Here is a 19,355-nt window from a genome sequence, read left to right on the forward strand (position 1 = left end):
TAAATACGATTTATTTTTTTCATTTTGTGCTTCCAGAAAAAAGTTGAAATTTAGAGAATTAAGTCGAAATATGAAGAGAAAAAAGTTTAAATGTCCAGAAAAAAGTTTAAATAGAATACAAGAATACATGTAGCCATATGCCATGGTGATAAAAGACTAAAGTTCACTTAGGCCTAATTGAATTTCAACTTAATTCAAAACATTTCTACTTTTTATATCAGATTGCATTATGCCTATTGGGAAACAAATCTTCCTCCTTTTATTATTTGTTAATGTCTGACCCTAATCCTCTTCCGTAATATCAATTATGATTGAAAATCGTTAAGACAATGGAAACAACAAAAAATAAAAAACTGCTTTTCTTTGTTTAAAGTATGTTATTGCAAGATAATAGGCCTACAACTTTAGATTTAGATAAAAATGAATACAGTAAAGCCGAGTCATCTCAAATAACCATGGAAACCGCAAATTCCCCGACACGCTAGCAACAGACTGCTAACCGTTGCTAACGTTATCCAGAGACACACAGCTAAAGACGGCGGTAGCTTACTTTTAGCTCATGTAAGTTGGGCTGCTTACAGAGATACTTCATCCTCATCCTCCTCATCATCCTCGTCCTCGTCTGTGGCGACACAATATCCCCACTTTGGAAGCAATCTGATTGCTGGAATTAGCAGCCCGGGCCTCGACCCGACATACAGATAATCGACTCTCTCTCCTGTTTCATCATCACAACAGTAAAGTTGCATATGTGTGCAAGCTGATTGTAATGCTGGTTTTAATATCAGCAGTGAACCTTGTTGTGTAGGTCTACTGTTTTCTGTTATTCAACTGTCACGTCTGTTTTTGCTCCAAACAGCTAAGGTTTGTTTCGGTGTACACCAAACCTCATTTAAAAATCGTGTAACTTAAGGCCGTTTTGCTCTGTGGCAAGTTTCTGAAAAACTCCCAAATAAAGGTAAAAGGTACTGAATGCAGTAAACGTATTGCATTGATAAGATTTAACAGACCCTTACAGTACAAACTGCAAGAGGAAAACTTGTTAATGTTGTCCTACACATTCAATGGACAAAAACAGCACAGGTGAACAGGCGACGTCACAGGCGTCGTTACGTCATAGAGAACAAACCAAATGACGTGTGCAAATTCGCCTATGGTATTTTTGCATTGGATTTAGGATCATTGCATAAAATAAGCTCTGTGGCAAACACACGTTTCTGATGCATATGCATTTTGTTCAGCAGGATAATCTTCACAATTGAATACCATTTTTATGATGTTTGAAGCGTTAATGCAGTCGACAGAAGAAAAAAGCTAACGTAATGCTATCGCAAACTACGCAAACGACGGTCGGATGATTTTGACGTCAGTTTGAGAGGACAGACCCCATGGCCCTAAAATGTTAACTTACTTCCAGGTTTTAGGACTCATTCCTATTACAACAATTATCAATATTATATTTTTGATTCATTCATGGGCCAAATATGTGTATCAGTAAAATATAGGTTTTTTTGCCACTGAAGTGTTCATACATTTAGGATGCAGGGTTTAACCTTTTCAAGAGGAAGTAACACCCCTCAAGCTAGCCCCTCCCCCCAGCCGTTGATTTACTATAATAAATCTATCATGTCTTTTTTTTTATTTAGTTCCTGGTTGCTATAATGGCATTTGTGTATTGTGCAGCATATTTAAAGCAACCTTCAATCCCACTGCAGTGTAAACTTGATGAATGAAAATGCATCATGCAGTTATGTCTGAGTAAAATGCTCTTTTCCTGCCATGTTGATACATTGACTATAGTCTCAATTTTCTGTCTGTTTGCTGTTCGGTGCTGATCAGTGTTCAGTGGGTTTTGGAGCTATTTGCTGAAAATAGCCTCTCTCTGCTGCTGCTGGAAACTAAATTAGATTGATGAGAATGAGAACAGTGAGAGTGAGTTAAGACAGTAATCATGCCCTAAATCTTTCTTAAGGACCAAAAGGAGACAAAAGAGGAGCAAATGATTGTGATAAATATCTTGTGGGTTTATCACAACAAACTGCCTGTCTCACTTTGCACAGAAATATTGATTAAATATAGTCAAGGAGTTGTGTGCATGTTGTCTGTTAAGTGAAACACTGATATGAAGACCAAAGAGTGGAAGGTTTAGACCACCAGCTGCATTCAGTTGCAGAATATTATAACTCAGGTGCTGAGTGTGAAACTGTGTGTGTGTTTGTATTGTTTGATGTAGATAGCATAAAGGAATGGAAGCAACTGGAGAAACTATATTAATAATGTGTATTTTCCTCCATTGCCTCAAGACGTTGTCTATCTTGCTATCACTGTACCTTTTCAGATTTTAACTCTTAATCTTTGGAAATCCAAATATCTCTTATAGAGATGCACCAATACCACTTTTTTGCAAACCAACTACAAGTACTTACATTTGGGTACTCACCGATACCGAGTACCGTTACGAGAACTTAATGCCCTGATCCACGTCTGTTTCTTTGGTCAAAAGTCTCTGAAGCACGGTCACAGCAGGAATTACATCTGATGCTAAAGCATCGGACGAGCTCACTTTTCGGAGCCAAAACAGACAAAGTTTTTTTCCAGAAGTGTTCACTGGTGCGCTGTAAGATTGTCGGGGAGTTCATATTCGGAGCCAAATATTCCCAGAGCCCGCATCTGCTCGGTGAGAGACTGTAGCATTTAGTACGTGCTATTCCAGCGCGTCTTGCTGGATTCTTCTTACGGGCTGGTTGAGCTGCAACTGAATGTCTTCCAGGCGGAAGTAGGCTAATGCCGAATGCTTAAAATGTCCAAAAATGTTACATCCGACTGACACCGCGTCAGCTACACTCCTCTGAGCCAAAAGTCCTTCGTTAACAGCTAGCTGTAGCGTGTGAGCCATGCACGGAAGGCTGGGGAGTGCAAAGTTTGCAGTCTTCTCTTCTTTTGTCATCATCGTTTACGCTGAAATATCTCCACACCGCTGACATCTCGCTTCTCCCTACCAACCCACTCAACTGAAAAGAGGCGCACGCCCGCCGTAAAGTGGTATCGGTGCCGTTGTATGACTATGAGTACTTAAGGGCGGCATCGGACTGATGCCAAATACTGGTATCGGTATCGGGTCATCCCTAATCTCTTACAATATGTTGATTTAATTCTCTCCATCTTCTCTTCATTTGTGTCCCTTGTTGTACTTTGTTCTTTTACTTTTGTGCACCTACCAGTTTTTGACGTAATAATTGTAACACTTTTTTTTTTACAGTTTCTTACTTCCTTGTACCATCTTTTCTCATCTCTGTGACTGATATTGTTAGAGTAAGACTGTTGACACTAGAAATAATTCTATACTCCACAGATCAGTATTACATGTCGTTTAGATTTAAAGATAGACCAGATATAGATCCTTTTCCATCTGCTGTATGTCTTTTATTCCTCCCTCTCAGTGTTTAACTGCCTGCATGGCTTTTTTTTCGAGAGTGTGTGTGTGTGTGTGTGTGTGTGTGTGTGTGTGTTTGTGTGTGTGTGTGTGTGTGTGTGTGTGTGTGTGTGTGTGTGTGTGTGTTTGTGTCTGGGTGTCTCTTCGGGCTGTGGGACAGCCTCAGCCTCTGTCCTCCATCGCTCTGCCGGCCGAGCAGCTGAATAAGCTCATTGTCAGCCTGTGGAGAGTGCAGGTGCACCTCTTCTTCTTCACCTCCGACCCTCGGCCCTCGACCCCACAAAGCCCTTTGTGAACTCTATTTACTGACGACTCCAATGAAACTGCAGTCCATTACCAACATCTCCTCTCTCCCTTTCTCTCCCCATTTTCTACTCCTCTCAAGAAACCAATTAGCGACAATACAAGTAGGTTAGACTCTCTATTCAGAGTGGGCATTGTTGAACACAATACCAGGAAGCATTGTGAGCTAACAATTAGTGGCAATGGGGCAGTGTAGAGTGTCACTGACATTGTTGGGAGTTGCACAAGGCTGGGTTTGTTCCCAAAGAGGGAGTTAGACAGGGTTGGAGGACGAGAGCCGAGGGGTTCCCAGGTGCTGAATTAGCCCAAACTTGGTCCATGTGTCCTGCTCACACAAGACTCTTATCGGCAGCCGGGCTCAGGATACAGGAATGTGTCCCAGAGAGGGTGTTCTGCTTTCTTATGGTGTAGATGTTTATGTTAGAGGTAACCCTACCTGTATGGGATTGTGTGTGCATGCATGCATTCCTGTATGTGTTTGAATGCGCGGATGAGCTGAAGTGTGTGAATGTGCATCAGGTTACCTGTTTTTTCTGCTCTGCTTCTTTTTTTTGTGTAGAAATCTACTTGATTGGTCCTTGTATGCAGGTGTGTGAGCGCTCAGAAAAAGAGGTGTCGGCTCAGGATCCTCACCTGACCTCTAGCCCTCGAGGTCGGGACCCCGGGTCAATAGCCCATGCTAATGCTAACAGCAGGCTAGTCGCCACGTGAGGGGGTCTGCCCTCGATGCAGCATAGAGGTTTCACCCGGCTGGTGACTCTGTGCTGGAAGGTCACGACCAGTAGGTCAAGGGTTCAGCCATCATTGTTATCCTGCCCCCGCGCTTTTCACCACCAACACCCCAAACACACCCCCGAACACACCCCCGCTGCAGCATGACATCATAGCACACAGTCAGGGAGTCTGGAGGAGGAGAGCCAGGCCAGCAGTGTGGAGACAGAGCCGCTGACAGATGACACTGGCTGGACTCGACCTGAATACTCGCTCTGTTCAGTAATGAGAAAAGTAAGACAAGCACCAGATATCATCAGTCCTGTCCGACACAATAAACTATAATCCAGGGTTTTTAAAAAATGGCAGGTAGATTCTCAGGGATGAGCTTCATTCCAGTAGAAAACTTGGTGAGACAAATCAATTTCAGGAAAAAAATTGTGTTAAACTCATCCAGAGCAGTATGAACACCCTGTAGTTTGTTTTCTTTGATCTGAATCACGCCTCAGTCCCATTTAACAGTACAGGATTATGAATTAAATTTAATGAAAGTGAAAACTAGAGGAGCTATTTTTACATCAGGAGACTTTATTTAAAGTTCTTTTTCTTTTTCTTTTCTTTTTGGGCTTTTGTGCCTTTAATTGAGAGATAGGACACTGGATAGAGTCAGAAATCAGGGAGAGAGAGAGAGTTGGGAATGACATGCAGGAAAGGAGCCACAGGCTGGATTTGAACCTGGGCCGCCTGCTTGGTAGACTACAGCCTCCATACATGGGGCGCGCGCACAAACCACTGCTCCACCAGCGCCCCTATTCAGAATTCTTTGAGGTTTCCTGCTTAAAGTCGTCTTCCTTCATTTTTTTTTTAGTAATTAATCACTTAAAATTTAGGATACAAACTCCAGTTCACTCTGCCTTTTTACAATCAAGTTTGGACGGAGAAGCAAATCAATCACTGTATTGTCTTTTAGGAGGATATTTTGTAGCCAGTTATCATCAACGTTTGATAACTTGTAAGGATTTGAGCGGGGAATTCAAGGGAATTAACAGATCCTGCTGCACTAAGCTTTAATTATGGTACATTTTTTCATGAGCCTTATTCAGGCTGCCATTTCAAGGCTTGTATTGTCATCCCTCGATTTGAATGTTGCAGAGGCGTAACGGGGGGGATTAAGTGATCCACACTCTGTACCGTTTTCAGAGGTAGTAACAGAGGCAATACAGGGACAGGACGCAATCGACGGAGCCAACAGGGGAGTGCAGCGCTGTGTGTGTGTGTGTGTGTGTGCATGTCTGAGAGTGTGTATGTGGAGCTCCTGCTGTGCCTTGTTCTCTCGTGCTTCTGCAACAAAGTAAGGCCATGTGAATTCACACCGACTGGGTCACCAATATCACGCCGTTGCAAAACAATATGAATGTCTTGGCATAATTTCTTCATAAACCTCTAAACCATCAGACTACTTTCTGCTACCAGTTAAGTCGACCCCACTGGCCTTTTAGAAAGAATGCAGCTTGAAGGCACTTCCATATTGGCTTCACTATGACACAGGGGGTAACTCCTCTTGTTATACAGTGTAAGCTGCAGCCAGGATATAATGTTCCTGGATGTTAGAGGGAGGCGGTCAGATGTTGTGCGCTTCTGGGGGCTGTCAGATGACTTTGGGCCCTTCAACCCCCCCCCCCCCGTTACCCACGCACCCCCTGGTTTAATTCGAGGGGTGTGACAGGAGTGGATGTGGGGCATTGAGTGCAGATACTGGAAACTGTCCACACTGGTGTCCATTGTGTAGCCATCCCAAACGACCCTGTTCTATTTCTGTCTGCCCTTCTCATTTTATCTCCCACTCACTGACTCTGCCCCTTCACGCAGAGTTTATTCTTTAATTTCTCCCTCCTCTTCTTGCTCTTTTGTCCTTTAATTTATTAATATAAGCAGCCCCCCTTTTATCGGGTGATTTCCTCACTTGAAAAAAAATCTGGGTCAGAGCCTCCAAAAACTCATGAGGTAGAAAAGCTGAATGAGAAAACTGATGGTGCAAAAATAGAGAAGGAAGGAGGGATGCAGAGAGCCAAACAGGACAGGCAGCATGTGTCTCTCTCCACGGGAGACACATGTCCACTCACCACTTTGTTCCCACATTTCTGTAAAAGTTTTTAAGTGCGCTGAAGAGGCCGAATAAAAGACGGGAAATAAAAGAGAAAAGTATAAAGAATGAGGCTGAAACTGAAGATGGAAAATAACAGAGTTGAAACGTGAACCAGAGGTATGTGCAGTCTAATCAAACACTGCAGAGAGGCAGGAAACAGCACAAAGAGATGCAAAAAAACACCATTCCAGTGTCACAAAACAACACTCACGCAGCATGCAAATCAACGTGACATGTAAATGCTGTTATTGCGCAGAGGAAAATCACAGTTTCATGCAACTCCAAACTTAATTTCAAAGTTAATGATAATAAGTACACTCGCCAACCTCAAAACACTGACATTACTGAGACAGAGCGAGACATGAGCAGCCGGCTTCAGCAGGCATTAGATGTATGGAGGTAGAAGACATTTGTTGCAAAGCAATCCTAACAATCGTCTCTTTACTCAGATATTTGCATAATGCAGAGAATAATGTAATAATAATAAAGTTCCAGATGTCATGCATAGGTTAGCAATAAGACACTTTGATTAGAGTGTCATTTTGTGGTTCAACCACCCTTAACTTTCCAGTCCTCTTCAGCAGCCATAACCGGGATCTTGAACGCTGAAATCAGATGTGATCAGATAATCTCATTTAATTTTCATTTCAAATCTTTATTTATTCTTGAAAGGACACTGAGGTTTCCGTCATTTCCAACGCCGTTGAGATTATAAGCACAGTATGACTCAGAATCAGGGTCCAAAACCTTTGAGATCCATTAAAAGCAGTTACAATTTGAAACAAAGTGGCTAGAAATCAAATTCCTTAACCCTGGAAGAGAGGGAGGAACTCCAATCCTCAGAGTTCGCTGGAGGGCATTCTATGAATCGATTTTTTGGTATTTATGCATTTATCCATGATGATGCTGAAAAGGAAAAAGTTGCTTTCTTGCTAAATCTCATCTTTGTTTTGTAACAAAGACATGATGCAACATTAACTCTGATTTAATGACATGTTTGTGACAACTTTCAATGTTGAAACTGTGTTTTTGGTGACCACTGAGTCCTCTATCTGTGTGCGCCGTCTCTGTGGTGCTGAGCCGGTGTTGTGTGAAGCAGCTTTATTAGAACCGAAACTGTTGATATGAAACTTTGAACTAGAGCAGTTATAAGGAGGCTGAATGTGTGTTAAGATGCCTCTGTCCATACACACGTCTGAAAGACCCAGCTGAACGTACACTGAATCAGCAAAAGTGAGTCATTGCATTTAATTAGTGATGCAATGGCATGAGAGCCAACACACACACACACACACACACACACACACATAATCCCTCCCTCATTAGGTGTATTGTGGGGATGCTGATGTAATGCAAGTTAATCTGTTGGCCTCTGGTTGGCTCGGTGGCCCAGCGGGAGCTCTTTGTGTGGGACATTACCCCGGCCCCGCCCCCCGGAGACAGGTTCATTAAGACTGACGCTGATACCCAAGTACCCAGGGCTTTTGTGTGTGTGTGTGTGTGTGTGTGTGTGTGTGTTTCGATCAGTTATACTGGAGACAATACAATGAAGAGGCTGGCCATAAAGGCACTGCTTTCTCAGCATGTGCCTGAGAGCACGTAGGCCAGAAATCTTGATTGGAATCTAATTGTGTGTGTGTGTGTGTGTGTGTGTGTGTGTGTGTGTGTGTGTGTGTGTGTGTGCTTTATAAAGTGTGCCAGAAATGTCATCCTCCTCATAAGCATATTTCTGAGCTGTGATCATGCTCCACAGTTGTTTCTCTGTGATGCTGAGTAACTGTGACTTCCTGCTCCAACAAGTGTCATTTTTTGTTGAGAAATGTTCACGTCTGTTTTTCTATGGTTAACCATTTTCTGCGACGTGCAGCAGCGGTCTCAAGTTGAGATATTTGACCTCTGGAGATCATGACTATTATGACAGGCCAAAGATTAACTCCACTGCTGGTTAACTTGATGCATAAGCAATTTTAGATACAAAGAACAGTGAGACCTTTCAGCATTTTAAATATTTTTAAGATTTGTATGTTTTTAATCAATCCTCGTTTATGACTGATCTCTTAAACATCTTCGTTACAGGCCATGAGTTTGCCACGCTTTTTAATTTATTACAGACTAAGAGTGGATTATTTTATGACTTGTCACACAAGTGGAATTTCGCACCTCTTAATAGTTCTGTAAAGCTAGATCAAGTCAAACCATATTTGGTGCAATGACAAAGCAGTAAATAAAAATATAAAGCGGGTATGCGCCTGGTCACAGTCCGTGTCCCTTAAGCCCATGAAATTAAAAATAGGAGAGGGATTATTTGCGGGCCTGGTGTGGTTTTAGTGTGTGAGATGGAGTGTGTGTTTGCAGCAGCAGCAGCGCACTTAGCACGGCTTTAAATAGCTAACTCAAATAAAGTGAGAGGAGGCCGGGGATCAGAGGCTGAGAGGGACTCTGTGAGGGAGGCATTCCCGAACGGAAGCTGGCCTTTGGATTTCCAAACAGCAGTTGGAGTGAGCAATGTCAGGAATGTGATGTCGTCCAGCAGCAGCAGCAGCAGCAGCAGCAGGGAAGGCAGCGGCTGTGAAAACCGCCGGGCCACCAGGTGCCTGAGCAGGGGTCCAGCTGGGGAACAAAATGGCGGCAGGTGACTCAGCAGAGAGGGGACAGGAGCCAAAAGTGGAGGTTGCTACTTTGAGCAGCCTCTCTCTCTCAGGCCTTTACTGAGCAGGAGCAGAGAGCTGCTATCAACCCTGAAAATCAAGTGAATCAGTGAAAAGGGAAGACGACTCCCCCCTCCGATAGAGCCTCTTTCTCATCCACAAACTGCTCTTCTGCCTCCTTTTTTACACACTGTGTTAAATTTCTATTCTTTCTCATCCTTTTTACCTTTTGACGGCCTTCTTTGTGTGCAGGCTGTGGGAAAGTTTCCCGTAATGGTGAGGTCATCCACCACCGACAACCCCCCCCCCCCCCCCCCCCTCCTCACCATCATCCCCCACCCCCCACACACACACACACACACCCCATCACTACACACACCCCACTCTTCATGCTGTCCCTCTTTTCTCCAGGACTGCAGGACTGCGATGTGTCCCCACGTCTCTGTCCCACTTCCAGTTCCTCGGCTCCCTCCGCAGAGACCCTGGGCCTGAATAGAGCCTCATTCAAAACCGGTATCTGATGATCTGGCCTCTAAAAAGTCTGGAGCAGCACAGCGACTGGAGACAGACACATCAGCACATCTTTGAGGCACCTTTCTACTGTCATGTGGACACACTCAGATGCTCTCAAACACACATACACACACACACAAGCTTGGACACACTTTGACGTTGCCAAGTTTATTCAATGTGTTGGTTCTTCTTTACATGTGTGGAGCTGCGTCGCTGCATCTGCAACTGTTATTCTGCATCAGATAAGAGTTCTTCTGAGCCCAGAAAGGACGAAAGATGCTAAAAAATCAAAACCTGAACGTGAACAAACTGAATATTTGTGAAATACCTTTAAGTTCTTTGCATTCTATGAAGTGAACAACTCATTTATACAGGGTGCAACTCTTTAAGTTTACGTTTGGTGGCTCATTACTGCCATCTATTGGTGAAGTGGATAACTGCAACTACAGATTTTAAAGGGTCATTCCACCCCAAAATCAATATATCACATTTAATCCAAACGTGTGTGATTCTACAAACATAGTTTGTATGTTAAAGACATAGTGGCTCAAACTTAAAAAAGTTATCATATTTAAGATGATTGAAAACAAAAAGCCTTCATTCATGGTCCAACCAGGATGAGAAATGCTGTGAGGAGACAGCAGAGACCACGGCTCACAGCCCTCTGCAGCCTCCTCATTCAAACTCATCTTTATAATTTATTCATATTTGGATTTATGTTACAATAAGATCTCCTTTTGACTCACGTTCATACTTTCTACTGACTCCTTATAAGTTGTAAACTTTACATTCATTGAGATGAAACAAAAAACAAATATTGTTTTAAGTAGACGTAAAATTTGCACTCACTTATAGTTCACACTTTACACTCCTTTAAGTCCCGCCTCAGCGCTTGACAGACTGTTTGACACCAGGTTTTTTCCAGGCACATGCTCGCGACCCACTGATAACAGTCTCGCGACCACTTTTGGGTCCCGCCCCACCAGTTGAGAACCACTGGCCTCAGAGGACATGCATCCATGCATTATATTTCACTGTGATAACGAGTCATTTCTGGTTGTTTTTCTCGAGCTCTTGACTTATTCATGGCGTTATCTCAAGATAACAAAGCTGGTTTTCCTGTGATAACAATTTAAATGACTGAATTTAACTCGTTGCCATGGCAACACCATGATTAAAAAATCCAAAGATAACAAGATGAATAAGTCATGATCCTGAGAAAACATACAAAATGTACTAGTTATCCTGAGAAAATGAGTAAAACACATGCATGTCTACGGTAAAATATATAGGGCATGTATGGATGCAACGACAGAAGGAAAACCTCCCTAGGGGGCACCATCTGACAGCACTTACATTTGTTGCCCTGCTGAGTGCTACATGCATGATTGCTGCAAAGCTGGTCGGAGGGCCCCCCAAATGGTTTTTAACGAGGGCCCCAACAGACTCTAGAATCTCCACTGTATGAGATCTCTGTGCATCAATGCTCAAATGATCTATACTACAGTTGTTGTGGTTTCATATCAGCATTATTAATCTGCAGAGGAGGTTATTGACCTGTACAGTGTGTGCCAGTGATGATAATAACTAGATAAAAACCTATTTCATTTTTGTACCAGCTGTAAATTAATTTATGCTGTAAAAACAGCTTTTTTGCATGTCTTGTGTATGTGACTTCCTGTGTTCCTGCAGCCAGCCTCTAGTGGACACTCGACAAACTGCAGGATTTGGCACTTCCGCGTTGGGTTCATTTTTCAATACCGGAGGTTGCTGCTTGGTCCACACAGGCAGCGTTCTGTACGCACTGTAGTATCTTCAGTGTAGCAACAATAAGTCAAACAGACGAGTCAGCTCAGAGGTACACCGCCTTTAATCTTAATGTACAGTATGTGTTAATATACAAAAATATATGACAATGAAGAAAGACTTTTACACATCTGTAGAAAGGGATAAATACTATAAACACAACACGATAAATCCATCTGAAGCACGACGCCACCACAACACGGCTTTGTCCTCGGACAGTATTGATCGCTCTGTACTGGTTTGCACAAAAATTGTTGATTAAAAGGAAAGGCTTCAGAACCACATTTATACATAAATATATCTGTTTTTCATCAAAATATTTGATTCTCTGCAGGTTTAATCAGAAGTAAATGTTTTATACTCGCCAAGTCTGACAGCCAAGGACAGTGTGATGTTCAACATGTAGAGATAAAACTCTGATAATGTGACAAAATGTAGTTTTCACACCAGATCCTCAGGGACAGGACGTGTGTGACTTTATACACTTTTTACAAACATTTCCATGGATGTCTCTTCAAGTAGAGCCTTAGGGAAAATGAGTTCAACTTTATACAAGACAGTCTCGGCTCCCTCTAGTGGCGGCATCTTGCAGTGCAGCCAGTCCAAAATACACAAGTTTATTCTGAAGGATGGACCCCCTAAAAGACCGGGTTCTGGAGTGTGTTGGTTTGTAGTTTCTCAGTCTCAGTCCAGGTGAATCTTTTACTTTGAAGTAAGATTTTTTTCTTCTCAGTTCTCTTCACTTCTTGTGTGATCCGATCATGACTTTTGAGACGAAGTTGACGATGGCGCTCGCCGGCTGCTCGGGGTCGTGCTCGGCAAACAGATGGCACATATTGTCAGTCTCACTCTGGGATTTCCTGGCTACGAATCCAAAGATCCTAACAGAAGAAAACAGAGAGAGAGAGAGAGCCCTGACTCAATATAGGACTTTGCAGATTTCAAGTTACAACAGTGTCATTTAGAAGTTCAGTGTCTCGTGTAGAGTACGACCTAATGCAGCTATTCAAACTGTTTGGTTGAACTACGGCTGTTCAAAATCCCCGTTAAATTGCATTTGTGTTTTTTTAGCTACATTTCCACCTGCCTGATGAGTTCAATGTTAAACTTGGATTTTGGATGTGAAATAAGTTCATGGACATGTTCATTTTTCAACAGAATTTAGTTTTGTGTTTGGTGTCTTGGCTCAGACAATATTGTGTTTTTCACTCATATTGTGTGTTGGATAACCTGCTGCTGTAACGTCACAATTTCCCAGTTTGGGATCAATAAAGTAATTCTATTCTATTCTATTCTATTCTATTCTATTCTATATCTTAAACCCTCCAGTCTGAGCCGGGGTGGTGGTGGGGCTGAGCGACAGTGCTGTACTGGTGCAGGTTAGAGCTGGCAGTTACAGAGGAGAGGGAGCTTAAATAGAGCGCTAATCAGAAGGAGGTGTTGTCAGGTGATTGTGGATATTGAAGCATGTCAGGTGTGAAATCAGTGCAGCTCGAGTCGACTGCCTGAACGAGCTCTCAGGCGTCGCCTCATTTGTGTGTGATTTGGCACACAGCCACAGTAAATAAAAAGGGACTTACTTTGCAGTAGAGCCGCTGTCTCTTGTCCACCTGTGAGGAAACAAAGGACAGAAAGTCATCAAACTTTTATCAGACATCAAATGTAAACATTAATCCATCCTAACTTCAGTTCAGTTCAAAGCACTTTGTTGGCATGAATGTGATGTAATAAATGTACTCACTTCCTGCCCTGAGGGTCCAGAGAGCAGAAGATAACCGTGTTGACAGCGTAGTGTCTCCTGAAGAACAGCCTGAAGGAACCAACAGAGAGAACCTCTTTAACACAAGTTTAAAGCAGGTAATTAATAAAAAACCATTTGAATTCAAATCCTAACTAACTCAAAGTTTTATAAGCTAAACTAAATAAACAAAATGTGGGGAAAAAGTGTGATTAGAACAAACTTTACTACAAAGCAGTAATTGAGTTAACACATCTGTTCCTGTGTGTTTGTGTGAACAGCGTTGAACACTCACTTCCTCTGGTTGTCGGTCAGTGTGATGCCCTGAGCCGACACTTTGAAGTGGACCACGGTGGAGGCGGGTGGCGGGTCCATGGAGAGCGTCATCGTGGTCGCCTTCTGCACCGCCTGGTGTCCGGTCAGAGACTCCAGAGCCACAGAGCCCAGGTACCACACGTTACACGCTGCACAGCAACACACAAACAGACGCACAACATGAAGGAAACCGCTCTGCGCACAATGAAAGTTATCATATATGAATTGAATTCACCTTAAAAGGATGTTTTTTTTTGTATATTTTGCAGCAGATTCACAAGTTTTAACTAATGCTGATGCTGTTGATGCTAAATAACACACACAGGTTATTGTGTGTGTGTGTGTGTGTGTGTGTGTGTGTGTGCGGTGTTCATTGTGTACCTGCACCCTGTTTGAGGAGCTCAGCTGCTGAGTTTGTTGATGTTTGTGCAGACGTGTCAGTCAGCTCCTCCACAGGGTCTGCAAACACAAAAAAACGCAAAGATGAAAGAACAAAACATAAACTGCAGGTGCACACCTATGAACAACATTAAAGTGGCAACAGAGTGAAAACACTTTCGGTGTCAGGGTTAATTGTAACAATGTTCAGAACAGGTTTGGGATTGTGTAAATCCAAATCAAACTAATACTGAGAAGTGTCTCTTCATGTGCAGGAAATATATTTTTACTAGAAATCTTTTGGGTTGTGATGATTGAAATCCAACATTTTGTAAACCTACTGTCTTGGAAAATTGAATAATATGGCTGTTTGTGCACTGAACACAAAGTTATACTTTGCTATTTTTTAGATATTTCTCAAGTATAGTATGTTTTATGTGCAGGGACTCTATGGGCGGAGTGCAGTTTAAAGGCAGGGTTGGTCATTTAGAAAACTAGCATGATTTGGAAAGTAGTATTCCCTCAATGCTCCATCTCTACACCCACACCCTCCCCTCTGTTCATCAGCTCATCACCCACTTTGAGTGTGGGCTCGTGCACGCTAGAGGTAGAGAGCGAGCAGGGAGACAGGGAGGCGTGTGATTGGTTCATCAGGTTGGTACCTCGTGGCAGACATTGGTTGAAGTTTTTACAGGCTTACAACTGCTACAGATGACAGATTTTATTTGTTCCTTTTTCAGAGCACATGAGTTATTAATTTATGTCAGGACATTAAGACAATTTCAACCAACATCTTAAAAAGTGGATCTGCAGGAAATGACCAACCCTGCCTTTAAATTGAATATGTTTTGATACAAACCGTTTGATTGAATTTGAAGGGATAATCAGGGAAAAGAGGAAGCGTTAGATTTTTGATGCTCTGAAGCCTGCAAAAGGATATTTGGTGCTTCTCCATATCAGACACACACAAACACAAACACACACACACACACACACACACACACACACGGTCAGTGTACCTCTGTCAGGCAGTATGAGTTTACAGGGCAGAGCCAGCGGGGTGATGGAGTGTTGACACACCAGAGCAGTGAGACTTCCTGTTTGCAGAAAAAACAATATTCATTATGAACATTTTTTTTTACAAACAGCCTCACTGACTGAGCTGACAGAGCGGCCTGCACCTCATCGTACAGAGCAGCAGGGGGCAGCAGAGGGAACACATTGTGTCCTGCGACGGTGGTGGCCTCATGGATACAAACTGCTCAGTGGACTGACTCACACTAACAGCACTTTAAATGTAGTTTCCATGTGTTCTGGCCTCGTGCTGATGGAGAACATTACTGTCACCAGAAGATTCACTGTTTAAGGATATTTTCTGCTTTTCTTCCACAACAACATCAGAGCTGGATAATGTTCTTTATACCCCCCAGTATTTATCAGTATGGCCTTATTTACATGTCAATAACCTCCTCTAAGATAAGAACCATATTACAAAGCTCCAGTTACCTGACATTGTGCAGGTACGATTTTATTATTTAAATAACTTTAGCTCCAAAAGGTTGTCCGTGTAGGTTCTCAGACATCCAGGTCTTGGTACTTGGTTGAATATTTTAGAGACATGTCACCTCTCCTCCTCTCTGAAGAAGCCTTTCAGAAGGAGAGGTGTAACATCTTAACGATCTTCAACCAAGTCCAGTTACCTTTGGATCAAACTTAGAATCTCCTAAATTTTGTGCAATGACGCAGTTTGCATGTATAATGTCTCGAGCAGCTTTGGCATTAAAACACTGCTTACACAGAGAACTAAAACAACAAGTTTGATATCTTGATGTCATTGAGGAATGTTGAATCTGTTCAGTCTGTGTCGTTTCCACTTGTTTCACTATGTCCCAGAGCTCTCGTTGTGAATATTCGCTCTGAAAAGCTGATAAAAATCACATATAACCAAGTCTGTGTCTTTGCTGTGCAACTTATAACAGGGTAATTACAGGGTAACCAGATTTCTTGCATCAAGTGATGGATCATCTTAATATGTCAATGATTCAATTTGCTTGATAAGCCCGACTGAAAAACTGTCAACCAGTTACTCTTTGTAGAAGCAGCTTCCAGACAAAGTGAATCCTCAGGAAATGTCCTGAATGATATTTAAATTGCCATGCTGTGGAGCCAGATCTGACCCACCTCACCCACTCTAACTTTTATGACGAGATATTAGAAATTCAAGTATCTAATATGAGAATTGCTCTCTGTAAAAATGTCAGTATTCTCACCAAAGTATGGCTCGTTGGGGCAGCCCTTCAGACGAACACCTTTCTGCATGCACTCGATCAGGAAGTGTCTCACCAGCTCGGTGGACAGATCTCCTACTGCACACACACACACACACACACACACACACACACACAGTATGTTTTAGTCTATTTACTCACAAGTGACAGCACATTTTAGATAACTCAAGCATGCTAATAAATCTGTGAATGAATCAAATAGTTGTCTCTTTGGACATCGAATAAATTATTTAAAAACATGGAGTATCCCTCGCTGTGTTTCCATGCATGTATGTATATAAGCATCCTTAAGCATTAGAAACAAACTACAAATGCACACATCTTTTATACTAACACATCTAGTATCTTGCCTACCTTTCTTACTCTGTTGTAGCACTGAGGGCGGCGGTGTGGCCACCTTCATTGCCAGTCCATACGCCCCCCTGAACGAGTGACTGTCTCTGACGATGAACGAGCCCGGCTCTTTGTCTTTCAGCACCGCGATGGCTGCGGAGAATACGAAACAGAGAGAGAAAGTCAAAATCGTCATGTTCATTCTGATGTGCTCAGAAGTGGCCGTTAGGCTCTGCGCTCCAACACCAATATTTACCCTGCTCTCTGGAGATGTCGGGCTTGTACCAGAACTTGGAAGTGTCCTGAACAAACTTCACAGTGTCCTGCTTACTGCCAAAGTCTGCAAGACACAGATTAAGACTCTGTGTTAGCTTTCAGGCTTTTAGGGCCAAACATGAAATCACAGCACGCACCAAATGTAGCGAGAGAGACTCTTAAAGGATGACTTCACTTTTCTGCTTGGACCTTCTGACACATTTCTGTTTTGGGGGTCATCTGACCATTTTTTAAAATATCAAAGTCATGCTTCAAACAGAATAATCTTGGTCAGTGTACCTGCTCCAGGTGACGGGGCCCCTGTCAGTCCTCTGAGGGGGTCGGGAGTCATGGGAGAGTAGAACGGGATGCTGAGGCTGCTGCTGCTGTGAGGGCTGGAAAACCCGCTCAGAGTCGGGGAGCGGGAGCCGAGCTCCCCCACATCACCCACTCTCCTCTTCTCAGGCAGTAGGGGAGGGAGGCCCCCATCCCCCATGAGGTTCAGGCCCCCGAGGCCCTCCACGGCCTCCAGCAGGCTGTGGTCCAGGCCGCCGTTCCCGAACAACAACAACGAAGACAAGTCCATGCTGTCGGTTTCCCTGGCGACCCCAGGATCTCCATCCAGACCCCTCAGAGCCCCCCGGGGCGAGCTGTGGGCATTGGGAGTACTGAGGGAGAGAGGAGGGGAGGGCTCGGGGGGGAACGGGGAGTTTAGGGAGTTTGGAGTCCGGTCGTGCCACACGGGAGGAGGAGTGGAGCTGAAGGACAGGAAGAGGGAGGATAAGAAGAGGAGTCAACACCAGGAAAAAGCTTCTTCTTTTTTTAAGGAAATGATTGAATATTTAGTGATACAGTTTATGAGTAAGTTGATCTAAAAGCAGAGGACGAAAGATTCCTGTTTTGTGCAATAAAGCAATTTCCTGTTTTTTTGTGTGTGTACCGGACGCAGAAGTCAAAGAGGCTCTCAGACTTTTGGATTTCTGTTTCCATTAAGAAGAAGAATGTTTGAAAGAATGCAGTTTATGTGGGAAGTAAGCCGACAGGGAAATTAATTTCAAAAAGGTAGCATGATTAATGCTTCTGTTTGTTTGGGTATCTATAAGAAACCAGTCAGATTCTTGCAGTAAAAAGTCACTTTAACAAGTTAGAACACGTCCTCAGTTTGTCTGCTGGAATCAGACGCCCTTGTCATTGTCACATTGAACACTTGTCACTCTGCTGTCCCTCTAATTTAAAGAGAAGTGTTGCTTCTTAAATTACACAAGACGGACAAAGTGTGCCTCCATTTAGAGCCACTGGAAAAACACTTTGAAACCTCAGACTGTAAAATAGAAGTGAATGTAAATGGACTTGAGCTTGTTTAATGCTTTTCTAGTCTTCTGCACATTCACACACTGATGGTAGAGGCTGCTATGTCGAGTCCATCAGAAGTAACTAATCCATCCATACACACTCACACACCACCATCAAAGCAGTGGGATCAACTTAGGGTTAAGAGTCTTGCCCAAGGACACATTGGCCATTGCGGCAGGAACTGGGGATCAAACCCCCGCCCTTCAGGTTGAGAGACAGCCGCCTCTACTACTGAGCCACAGCCTTCCTGTAGCCATTGTGATTTTAACCTATTGTTGTGTGAACCGATCTTCTCAACCTTCTGAGCTCAGCATTTTGTCCGTCTGCATCTTGTTTTTTGTTTTTTTTGGAAGAGGAAGTGACCATATTTGGGTGACAGGGTGGACACGCTTTGTTACCCTCCACCCTGACTGAAAGGCGACCTGTGGGAGCGATTTGTGAATCAAACGTAGCCCCGCCCTGAAGTAGTCCATATTGTCAGTTTTACTCTTAAAAAGAACATCATTAACAGACTGAACATCGTGCTGTATTAAAGAGGACTAGAAAGTTATGATTGAGATAATGTGACCAATAGGGAAATGCTAACTAAGGATATAATAAATACATCTGAGAAGAACGGCCATTTTTCACCTGTTTTATAGATTCTGGCCCATTTTGTAACCGCTGTAGTGAAACCGAAGTAAAGAATGCTACTTCTGCAAATTCTTATATCGGTCTTAAAAGTGTCCAAACTCTGACAAACAGACCACTCAGAGACACACCTGTGAATGTTGTGCCTACCTGTCTGTGTGTGGGAGGGGGCTGTCTGATGACACGGAGCACATGGAGCCAAAGATCCTCTGACAGGAAGCAGGTGTGACCGACACGTCTGATCTGAACCGCTCCCCCTCTGCGGGGCCGCCGGCGTGGTTCATACTGTCCAGGAAGCTCCGGGAATCTGATAAAGACAAACACAAGTTGAATCCTCTTTTGCCGGCACAGTTTGTCAAAGAATAACCAGAGGTACCATAAAGATCCATGAACTGTAATAACGGCCGTCATTTTACTACTCTGTGATGTTTGCAGACGTTGAGACGTTTCTTTGTTTGAATTACAGAAACATAACAGCATTCCAGCAGAGTCAAAAAACCCACTT

General features: G+C 43.2%; 1 protein-coding gene and 1 long non-coding RNA gene across 3 annotated transcripts in view; one reads left to right on the top strand and one right to left on the bottom strand.

Annotated features, from left to right (window-relative positions):
* Positions 1 to 11,606: 11,606 nt before the first annotated feature.
* The window catches only part of tns3.2 (tensin 3, tandem duplicate 2), a 52,484-nt gene continuing 44,735 nt past the window's right edge, over positions 11,607 to 19,355 (bottom strand). For both annotated transcript variants that reach the window (XM_020655892.3, XM_065955700.1), the window contains 11 exons: positions 19,001 to 19,157; positions 17,168 to 17,625; positions 16,869 to 16,952; positions 16,634 to 16,765; positions 16,262 to 16,357; positions 15,011 to 15,088; positions 13,995 to 14,072; positions 13,594 to 13,762; positions 13,302 to 13,370; positions 13,141 to 13,170; positions 11,607 to 12,441 (listed from right to left, as the gene is read on the bottom strand). In XM_020655892.3, coding sequence (XP_020511548.2) covers positions 12,300 to 12,441; positions 13,141 to 13,170; positions 13,302 to 13,370; positions 13,594 to 13,762; positions 13,995 to 14,072; positions 15,011 to 15,088; positions 16,262 to 16,357; positions 16,634 to 16,765; positions 16,869 to 16,952; positions 17,168 to 17,625; positions 19,001 to 19,157 — 1,493 coding nt within the window. In that variant the 3' untranslated portion in view covers positions 11,607 to 12,299. The remainder of the gene's footprint in view (positions 12,442 to 13,140; positions 13,171 to 13,301; positions 13,371 to 13,593; positions 13,763 to 13,994; positions 14,073 to 15,010; positions 15,089 to 16,261; positions 16,358 to 16,633; positions 16,766 to 16,868; positions 16,953 to 17,167; positions 17,626 to 19,000; positions 19,158 to 19,355) is intronic.
* On the top strand, positions 13,319 to 15,939 carry LOC110000600 (uncharacterized). The gene is made up of 3 exons (XR_002278719.3): positions 13,319 to 13,417; positions 13,580 to 13,745; positions 15,140 to 15,939. It is a non-coding gene; the product is annotated as an uncharacterized lncRNA (long non-coding RNA).

This window comes from Labrus bergylta, chromosome 6 (assembly GCF_963930695.1).
Source record: "Labrus bergylta chromosome 6, fLabBer1.1, whole genome shotgun sequence".
In the NCBI taxonomy this organism is placed as follows: Eukaryota; Metazoa; Chordata; class Actinopteri; order Labriformes; family Labridae; genus Labrus; species Labrus bergylta.